General features: G+C 45.4%; 1 protein-coding gene across 8 annotated transcripts; it reads left to right on the top strand.

Annotated features, from left to right (window-relative positions):
• Positions 1–75: 75 nt before the first annotated feature.
• On the top strand, positions 76–5,039 carry LOC147631518 (uncharacterized). 8 transcript variants are annotated; one of them, XR_015267303.1, is made up of 6 exons: positions 76–541; positions 644–735; positions 843–929; positions 1,035–1,099; positions 1,191–1,575; positions 1,832–5,039. XR_015267303.1 is itself a non-coding variant. In XM_086808020.1 (6 exons), exons 3-6 carry the CDS (start codon positions 1,898–1,900, stop codon positions 2,537–2,539), a joined length of 342 nt encoding a protein of 113 aa, XP_086664146.1. In that variant the 5' UTR covers positions 76–735; positions 843–1,099; positions 1,191–1,897; the 3' UTR covers positions 2,540–5,039. The 8 variants fall into 8 exon arrangements, 4 of the variants coding, with proteins under 4 accessions (XP_086664146.1, XP_086664145.1, XP_086664148.1 ...); XR_015267302.1 differs by having other exon boundaries at positions 843–1,099; positions 1,191–1,275; positions 1,356–1,575; XM_086808020.1 differs by having other exon boundaries at positions 76–735; positions 843–1,099; positions 1,191–1,974; ... (1 more) ...; positions 2,344–2,450; positions 2,530–5,039.
• Positions 5,040–10,713: the final 5,674 nt, after the last annotated feature.

The raw sequence follows: 10,713 nt of genomic DNA, 5'->3' as shown, positions 1-10,713 counted from the left end.
TAGGCACATGGCCCACACGTGCGAGTTCCTTGAAACGAGGGGCGAATCCAAGGCGATCTCCGCGCAGCATCTGTGTCCGGGTGGTTTAGAGGATCCAAGGCATGCAAGAAGGCTGTGTTGGGGTTTCATTCTCGATTGCGAACTTCGGCGGCGAGGCTATTTTGAACAGTGCGCCTTACATCCCTGGGCATTGCTTGGCTGCTCTGCTGTGGCATCTACACGCAGCACCCATCGCTCCCTGTGCGCCCAAGCCCTTGTTGTGAAGTGTGCACTATGTCTGGCGCTGCAAGCAAGAGAAAAGGAGAGGGGATGGGACCTAGGCAGCCACCTCGCAAACCTCCGCCCATGGGCAGGTGTGGAGAAGGGTCAACGTAATACGAGAGAAGTTACGCTGGGAGTAGCTGCGCAACGATGGAGGACCCACCCATCGTAGCTGCGCGACGATGGAGGACCCACCCAATACTGTGAAGGTAGAAACGAGCAACAGGAAATTTTACAGCCTCTTCAACGACAACGGAGCAAAGAGGATCTTGGTGCCCAGGTTTACCTGTACATAGCGGCTTTGATTGATCAATAAGCACTTGGTGCCCAGGTTTACTTGTACATAGTGGCTTTGATTGATCAATTCTGCTTGTGCTTGTAGGTGGAGAAGTCTCAACAGGGGACGGGTGATGGTGGAAAAAAGAGAAAACTAACGAGGGCGGCAACGACTAAAGGGCAAACCCCCCACGGCAGGTATTCACAACCCCATAGGCATCCTGTATATGCTCAGGTTTTTTTGTATTCGGTCCTACCTGTGTGTAGCAGATTTAATGTGACTAATTGCTTGTGCTGTTTTGCAGGTGGAGAAGTCTAAGGAGGCGACGGGTGATGCTGGAAAAATGAGAAAACTAATAGGGGCAGCAATTACGGGTAGCACACACCCCACGGTAGGTATTCGATGCCCGAGTTTTTTGTGACTCGGGTTTTCGAGTATGTTTAAATTTAATGTTGAATGTTGCTTGGGCTGCATGTGGAGAACCTTAAAAAATTAGACATGTATGGTGAAAAGAGAAAACGAACGGCGGAGGCTCCAATGAGGGAGGGCACACCTCCCTTGGTAAGTATTCAGTGCCCGAGTTCACCTGTAAATGCTTGGTTTTTTTGGATGGGACCACAAGTTTACTTGTAAGTTTGGATTTGGGTTGTAGGTGGAGAAGCTTTAAAAAATGGATGGTGATGGTGGAAAGAGAAAGCGAACAGCAAAGGTTCAAGCAGAGGGCACACCCCCCCAGGGTAAGTATTCTCGGTGCCCAGGTTTATGTGTTAATGCCCGAGTTTTTGGGACTGCGGGTTTACCTATGTGTTTGGTATAGGTGCCTAGGTTTACGTGGTGCCCGGGGTAAGTATTCGTCGACACCCATGTTTTGTGTAGATGCCTGGGTTTTTCTGTATGGCCACGGGTTTTACTTGTATGTTTGGATTTTGCTTGGATGGCGGGCTGCAGGTGGTGAAGTTCAGAAAATTAGACCGTGATGGTGGAAAGAGAGAACGAACGGTAGGGGCAGCCAACGACCAAGGGCACACCCCCCCAAGGTAGGTATTCAACAATTGGGTTCACCTATGTTTACCTGTAAATGCCCAGGTTTATCTATAAATGCCCAGGGTTCACCTATGTTTACCTGTAAATGCCCAGGTTTATCTATAAATATTTGCCCTTGTATGAGCTTGGCGGGGATTTATGTTTACCTGTAAATGCCCAAGTTTATCTATAAATATTTGCCCTTGTATGAGCTTGGCGGGGATTTATCTGTGCACAGTGGATAAGAGGCAGGTTGTGCTTGTGCTGCAGGTGGAGAAGCAAAAAAAAGAAGACAAGTGATATTGGAAAAAAGAGAAAGAGAATGGGGTGGCAAGGATGGAGGGCACACCTCCCACGATAACTATTTGGTGCAGGGTTTACTTGCATATGCCTGGGGTTATCTGTATACCACGGTAACTATTTGGTGCAGGGTTTACCTGCATATGCCCGGGGTTATCTGTATACAGTGGATTTGATGTTGGATCCGCGTTGTGCTATAGGTGGAGAAGCCTAAAGAGGAGAAGAAGGTGGAGAAGGGGGCAGAAAAAACAGATGAGGGGGGAATTAGCAAAAGAGGCTCCCAAAAATCAAGTCTCGGCCGTCGAAGAAGGTCCTTCGAAAGCTCAACAAATCCAAGATCAACGGAAGGTTTGATACCCCCCTCTCTTGCTCTCTCTCTCGGTCTCTCCCGGCCCCAATACTCTCTCTCAATCCTTCCTTCCCTCTCCATCTCCATCTATGGACTTGGATGGGGATGAGCCGTACATCCCTTTACTCTACAGGTGGCTGAAGGGAAGGGGAACACACTCTGGCACTCAAAGAGGCAAGCCCGACAACACGCTCGACGAAGAGGACTATTTTGCAGGCTATCCTCCCGCGCGAAGAGAAGGTTTGTTGTGACTGGGTTGGGGTTATCTTCCTCTTGCCACCACAGGTTTGTGTATTGATTTCTAGGTTTGGCTTCATAGCCCTATATAGAGCTGTACCTCGGGGGTAAAACTCTCAAGCAATGCTGTGCACCCCGATGTGTCCATAGACAAACATGTGCATGAAAAAGCGCACGAGGATGGTCGAACATCTACTAAAGCATGCACATGGCTTAGATGTTGACATCCTCAAGCCTAGACCCATGGGCTCTAGGCTTGGGGGTGTCCCAATGTCGTCAACGAGGGACCAAGCATGGGCAATTGATCGATTTAAGAATGTGGATCACAAATATGAACTGAATATTTGACAAGTGGAGGCTAGGGCTCGTATCAGGGCAATCGAGGCATGGGATGCAATCCCCAAGGAGCAGCGCGTTATGATGTGGGGTAAATTCATCCATGGCTTTGTGAAGAGGCATGTCCTTCGATATGAGGAGAGGCAAGAGGAGAAGAAGGAGGCCATACGAAGTTGTATACAGGATGGGTATGATGCCAATGCAAGTATGGCATTCTTTTAATTGTTGTTGGAACGCTTGCATGGACATGTGCTTTGTTCGTAACTTCTTATTTTTTTATTTCAGAGGCATATAATGTGAACCAAAAGAATAGAAGCTAGCTCCGAGGATGATGAGGGAGACACACTGAGGGTCATGAGCTTGCTAGGGGTGCCATGGTGGAGGAGATTGATGGTGGTGTCAGGGGTGGGAATGATGAGGAGGGTGATGAGGGCAATAATGAGGAGGGTGATGAGGGTGATGAGGGTGATGAGGGCAATGATGAGGAGGGTGGTAAGGGCAATGATAAGGAGGTTGAGGAGGGTGAGGAGGGTGAGGAGGAGGAGGCAAACGATGAGGGTGAGGAGGAGGAGGCAAACGACGATGAGGGTGAGGAGGAGGAGGCAAACGATGAGCCTACTGAGGAGGGTGATGGGGGGGAGGAGGAGGAGGCCTACTGAGGAGGGTGAGGGGGGAGAGTGAGGAGGAGGATCAAGGTTATGAGATGACTATGTTGTAGAGGATGATCAAGGTGATAATGACTGTCACAGAGCATGATTAGGGTGATAACGACTACGTCGCGGAGGATGATCAGGGTGATGAGGAGGCTTGTAGGGATGCGGATGAGGAGGGTGATGAGGAGGCAAACAAGGTGGTTGCTCGTATCGCCACAAGGCTGAGGAGGACTCGAATGTTGTGCCCCTCGCCGGAAACAATAGCGAGTCCCCTCGAGCTTGCGGTCGGCTTTGACTTGTCCTTCCACATAGGGCAAGTTGGAGCCGTGGAGCCCATAGAGACGGGGCATAAGGTGGGCCAACCAATAGAGCACTTGGCCAAGTGGAGGTGAGTATATGACTCCCACTTCTCAATGTACAAGCAAGGCACACTATGTAATTTGGTTTGTGTGCCCAGGTTTACCTGTCACACTGACCGTGGGTTCTACCTGTACATGTGGGCTGGACGTGGCTCGCTCCATAATGTTTGAGGTCACGACAAGGATGCCTCCCATTGTGGTGGAGATTGACAAGGCTCTCGTAAATAGCTTGTTGGGGGGTGAGGCTAGCACAAAGGCAATGAACTTGTTTGCCCTCTGCATGATGAATACCTTGCGACCGACCTCCTATCAAAGAGTTTGTTTCATCGACTCATTGTGGTTTGCCATGCCGATTCGGTCACACCCACAGAAGATGACAACGGCGCGGTCGGTCAGCATGCTCAAGGGAATCGATTTCATGTCCTACGTGTTTGTCTTCTTGCCAGTTTTGATTCGGTAAGGGCCCCTTTCTGGTAACTTGTAGCCTCTTTGTACACTTTGTGTCACTTGTTCAACGCAATGTTTGCACTTCTATGTAGGGGGAATTGGTGCTTGTTTGCACTATATAACAACTCACATAAGAGGGTTGCGAGGCTTCCGAAGGTGAACCCCGGGATTCTCTTCTTTGACTCCCTCAGCCTTGTTGATTCAAAAGATTGCCTTCCCAAGGTGTACCGGGGTAAGTGTCCCCACCATCCATCTACGCATATTCGTGCCAAGTTTATGTGTATGCGAGGGCTGAAATTTAACATTGCCCACATCCGTTATGGTATAGGATGATGGAAAGCACGGCCAAGACATATTCAAAGCCATGTAGCTTTGTTGGTGTCCCCATCGACAAACTTCGAGTTTCAGACCATTGAGGGGCCCCAACAGCCCAATGCCATTGACTGTGGCTTCTACACCATGATGGCAATGAAGCTCTTGGTGGATGACATCTTCGCTCGGAAGATGCCTAGGGGTTGGGTAAGCCTTCTATTTACAAATCTTGCTATAGTGTTTTTTGTGTCACTTACTCTTATTCTTCACTTGCTTTGTAGCTTGGTCTCGTGATGACTGGTTCACACATGATGATGTGGCGAGACTACGTGTAGACATCCGGGGTTGGTACTGAAAACATTGGAGCATTGAGCTACCCTTGTTATGATGGAGGACCATAGATGTGTCTGCGTACTTGTGTTTTGGCTTTGTAATAGTTCTTTGACTTTGAAATATAAATAAAAAATTTTCACCTTGTTCTACCATATCTAATTTTCTTTTTAACTAATGTACATTTAAACTCGTGTGATTGTAAAAGCTACATACTTTTAATAAAAAATGTAAGATAATGTGATGTTTTCAATTCACGTAAATGTTTATATACTTACCTTTGTGATGATCATGCGTAAATCCTTTTTTTATAACATGCCTCCCGTTGCGATATGTCTCATGCATACATTACATCCATACAAGTACATTACATACATACATGTCAATGATTGTTACACTCACTCCAATCCTTTGTACATTACATATGATAATGTGCAAGTAATCTTGGGAGATTACTAGCAAAAATGTTGTTATATTCAAACAAATTATGTGCTCAACCTTTGTAGCAAATCATATTGAGAAAGCATAAGCAATCTTGTGATAATAGCAAAAATACAAACTAGCGGAGATTACAATAATACCATCTTGAGCTTTGATGCATAAACATCAAACAGCATTTGACCATTGGCTAGAGTCAACACAAAGCATCACTAATCATCCTCATTGGGGCCACATGAATAGGATGACACGCTTGCAACATAGGCATAGGAGTCATCGTATACTGTCACGTCCGACCCATCAATGCCTCTAGTGCGCAAGTCTTTGTGTCAAAGGCAACAATGCATGACAAGTTTTGCATGAGTCGATACACAATGGGTCCACCAACAAAGTCTTTATACAACAATGATGACAATACACTCGCGTCCATTTCTCAAAGCGCACCCAGTTTCATCCCCTTTGATGCTTCCTCCTCAACACACCAGTCTGGCGGGTAGGTTAAATGGGTGCCACACTTGTCTTGTCAATCACCTCTCCTTTCATCATGGGCTTGCCATGACCAAGCCCTGTGGTGGTTGTGACATGGGATTGCACTTGCGAAATGCCGCCCTTCATTTGGTAACACAATCTCCTTCAGCGCCCTTGTATAGTCCATCATGGGAGATTTGTATATTGGCTCATCAATGCTTGTATTTGAGATTCATCATATGAAGGTATAAGGTATCCCTTGTGCAATCCAGTCCAGGAGATCTTTTAATTCTTCAGTACTATGATGCAGTAACTCGGAAGTGGAAGGCCTATCCAAATCACCTGGGTGTCCACGTCACATGTTGGCTCACTCTCCACCCCCATTGCATGTGTCATGTCAATGATGGGGAGAATGGCATGAAGGTGTGGGAACCAACTTTTCAAGATGATTCATACACCATAGAGATGCTTGTAGTCACTTGACCAATTTGGACAATCATAGAGATGCTTGTAGTCGCTTGACCAATGCGAGCAATCAGAGTATGCCGATTGGATGCTCACATGGTACCAAACATGTAAACTTGAGGTACTCAAGATATTTAAGAGCATTGCTGACTCATCAATGATCTGAAGAGTGGATGAGTCACCTTCATACCTCCAAAGTATACCCTCTCCACCTGATGCTAGCTTAGCTATCTGCTTGGCGAGACTTGTCATTACCATAAATGTTGTATTGTCCAGAATCAACTGCAATCAAACCCGAACAAACCATATGCAAGGGAAAGAAACTCGGGTACTTAGATAAGCCCACATAGATAAATGCAGGTAGAAAATAAACCCAGGCAAAGCAATCATCTTTACTTGTTTCCTATTTTTGCATGAAAAACTCAACTGTTGTGCCCCCCATCCGTGTGCCTGTTCTTGAGTCACCCACAAGAGCATGTAGAAGGTATAGGGCTGACCTATTGATCCGTGCATCCAAGAGTGTATACTTAACATACTACCAAAGTCTTTCAACTAGGTTTATTGTGTCCACATTGCCATGTGGAAAGAGACGACCAAATTTTGGCCACATGCGTTGCCAAATGCACGTCTTGTTGCACCACCCATTGATGATGTAACGCACGACGTGGTTGTGCGTTGAATACTCTTGGATGAGTTGCTCATACCTACGCTCAAACTCTACCTCAATGCAAGCGTGCATAAGGTTTGACATTGATGTGTACACATTATCACGCTTGTCCTTTGGAACAACGTCTTAGTTTGCATACATAGTCATTTGCCTTGATATAAATCAATGTAAACCCTATGCGAATGTACCTATGGGAGCAAATTCTCCACCCATTCCTTTTTGGTGTGAAACCAGCAAACAAGCACCCTACATGCAATCTGAAAACGATCTCCATTCCCATCTTTAGCCCAACAATGAGGATCATTCTTGACTACATACATGATTGCTAGTAACTCTGTGCGACACTTGTTAATGACCAACGCTACTACAGGGCGAACTTCATTCATTCTCTCAAACACCACTGTTAGTGCGGTCTGTAAGGCAATGCTCTCTTAGCTTGTACCAGCATCATGGGTGCAAATCATGAACCATACGAGCATGCTAACCCCATGTTGATTTGGTAGAACTGCGGCATATAAAGGCATCCCAAACACATTTGTGTTGAATGTGGAGTCTATGGCCCAAGAATCTTCCTTGAGAGGCGGAGGGACATGTCCAACATCCACTCATCTTGGATAACAAGGATGAAGGGTCTATCCCTCTCATCCAAAGCCTACGCGGGTTGGCAATACAACAGGGTCTATCCCTCTCATCCAAAGCCTACGCGGGTTGTATGGTTGGCAATACAACACCTTGTTTTGTGCCCTAAATTGTAGAGCCTCCATGTACATGTGGAGGTCCAATCATCACTTGCTAGCTTACGTACTACAAGTAGTGGTTGATGTTCAGAATTAGCTATGTGCATTCAGGACATGCAACACATTGTAGCACAATTGAGCCATACATTACCTTCAATGTGTAGTTTTTATGACATCATTTGGATCTCTTTTGGAATCATGAAGAATCTATATTACACTCAATCTACCAGGGATGACCTCTCGATGTGAAATGCCTCCTTTGACACACTCATCTTTGTGACATGACGACATGTCCCCACATCGAACAAGTCCTCCATGCAACACTTGATAACCTACGTGTGTACTAGCAAGTGGTACAAGTTGCTACGTGATCCTGGCCCATGTCCCATCCTGCATGCCAAGTGGTGGGTACTGGACCACAATCTTAAAAGGGCATCCGCACTTCTTTGATGTGCGCAATCTTCAGTGGTCACCACAATCTTAAAAGGGCATCCGCACCTATTTGATGTGCGCAATCTTCAGTGGTCACACCTCCCTTTCTCCCCACCCCACCTCCACGATGGCATATATATTCCACAGCCATCTTTGGCCTGGGTAAGCTAGAATGCTTGCTTGATCTTTATGTGACAAGCCTGACCTTATGCCGGATAATTATATCCTCCAGCTCCCCATCAACATCAGCCTTGTTCAGGAAATGTTGCTCACAAAATAGCATTTACAGTCGGGTCACTCGACTTTGCCGATATGTAGACCTATTTAATGGTCTTGTTGCACAGCAGGATAACAGTTCTAATGTAAACCCAGCCAATAGCTCCTTTGTAACCCAAGGCAAGCTACACACCCACATGCACCGGTCAACTCCGTAACATATGGTTGAGGGATGCCATGTTTCTTCACACTAGTGCACCATGTTGACTGGATATTGGCAATTGTTTCTTTAAGGCCAAGGTGTGTAGCTGAGTGACATGCCATGATAGTGCCCTTCCAGACTCTACGCATGTAATCCTCAAACTATACCTCAATGCAAGATACCTCAAGCCAAGATCACTAACCACAATGCATAGATAATATCTCATTCTCGCCCACCTCTTCAAATCCAAAAGGCCCCGTGTGCCCTACTTTTTGAGCATGTCCAAAGTCATCGAGAACCCATCCTCAATGCATGCTATCATCAAGGTGCAGGTTGCCCTATCACAAATGAAAAGAACCTTAGAGATTTGAAGGTGAATGGGTCAATTTCCTCCCTAGACTACAATTCAAACATAAAGCCATTGCCATCAAAAAGTTCCTCCATCTTCATGTTGTCACTAGACGCATCTTTATCCTCATCAAACTCACACTGAAGGAGTTGTGCAAAGAGAAAAAGATACTATCAGCTATGGGGCGTTGATTAAGGAGGCAAAAATCAACATCTATTGAATCCCCAATGCTTCCCAATAATAGATTATCGTTTAATATGGCTTCTTCACGCGTGGAGTCTCATTCAAACTCGAGTCATAGAAACTTGTCACATTTTTTGCCTTGTCTTGGTCACTTATCATGAGCATACCTATCCGCCCGCTTGATTGATCGGTATGCTTGCACATAGGTGAGCATGTGCCCTTCTTTCTATCATCCCCTTGTTCATAATAAGAACTTGCCATGCGACCCTGCTTTGATGCATGAATCCTTACGGAGCCCATCGCCAGCCCTATGCTACAGGCGGAGATACTTGTATATGCCCGAGTTTAAGTTTGCGGCACATACCCACTGGGCAAAAATGCGATTATGGTTTGGGATTGGCAATGCTTGCAGCCTTTATAAGGAGGAGAGACATTAATTCAACCACCCTGCATGGGCTTTCAAATTAGCGCCCATCAATATGAAGATTACATTTCGAATTACGTACGTGCGCCGTGACCAACTAGTTGTACCTCGGTGGGCCTAGCCCCACTTTTCGGCCATCTCTGTGCGCTTTCCAACAACGAGCTCCCCATGCCCAGGTTTACAAAAAACATAAACCTAGGCCACTTGCCACATGTACGCCCATGATCCCCTGTGTTTTCTATGCCCCGCTTCCGCGTGATCGATCCCTTCATCGCTCGCATTAAGTGGTGCATTGGAGATAGTGCTAAGGGTGACCCAGTGCTCAAAAAATTTCAAAAAAATGGCTTGAGATTTTACTTAGCCTTTATTTGAAGGAATGATTTTTCATATATTTTTAATTATAAAACCAACGTATAATAGTATAGTTTTAGGAAAAACCCCGGATAGATTTAAAGAGTTGTCTCTATTTTGATTGGTTGAAAAATATGTTTTTTTTAGCAATCGAAACAGTCTACGTTATTTTGTTATGTATAAGAGGTCAAATGAACGCGAATGGTCACCATGTTCCGATAATGTACGGTTGGAAGCAATGATTGACCGTTCACGTTAGTCATTCACATTAGTGTTTGGGAAACATCAGTCTTATTCACCATGGACTGAAACATCAATCTTATTCACATTAGTGTTTGGGAAACATCAATCTTATTCACCATGGACTGAAAAGAAAAATGTAATTTTGAACAAGATTTTTTTTCATAATTTTTTGAAAAGTTAGAGGTGACAATGACATGTGCACTTTCTACTTTCAAGTCAAGATAAAAAAGAATTAAAGGTGGCAATGGGCATTTTTCCTTCTCTTGTCAAAATGAGGCAGGCAAGGTCGAACCCATCTTTTCCTGAGTCCGAGACCCCATTTCACACACATGATCAAGCTAGAGCAGCACCATTTTTGCACAATTAGCAGTAGTTAGGGGTTTGTTTCCATGTAGAAGCTGGCTTCATCCTAGGAAGCAACCAATTGCCAGCTGAGGGGGGTTCTACCCTAGCTAGCAAGCTAGCAGCCAGCCCTAGTCTACCAAATTCCACCCAAAAAGTTAAAGCAATAGTTGTATTGGTCAAGGGGCTGCATTAATCAGGGCCATGTATTTTTTTCAAGAAAAAGTGCTCCTTTTCTTTCCATCTCCTCCCATAATAGTTTATGCTCCCATTATCTTTTCTATGGACACGAGCTTTTTAACCAAGTAAAAA

This window comes from Cibotium barometz, chromosome 14, assembly GCF_041138505.1.
Source record: "Cibotium barometz isolate CiBa-2024 chromosome 14, ASM4113850v1, whole genome shotgun sequence".
Classification (NCBI taxonomy): Eukaryota; Viridiplantae; Streptophyta; class Polypodiopsida; order Cyatheales; family Cibotiaceae; genus Cibotium; species Cibotium barometz.
The sequence above is the reverse complement of the archived record's forward strand: the minus strand, read 5'-3'. Positions and strand labels throughout refer to the sequence as shown.

Excerpts from the sequence above, each read along its gene's own strand:
- LOC147631518 (XM_086808019.1), top strand. The coding sequence starts at position 3,833 with ATGACTCCCACTTCTCAATGTACAAGCAAGGCACACTATGTAATTTGG. Across the intron at positions 4,252-4,334 it reads TTCTTGCCAGTTTTGATTCG|GGGGAATTGGTGCTTGTTTG; the intron begins GTAAGGGCCCCT and ends ACTTCTATGTAG.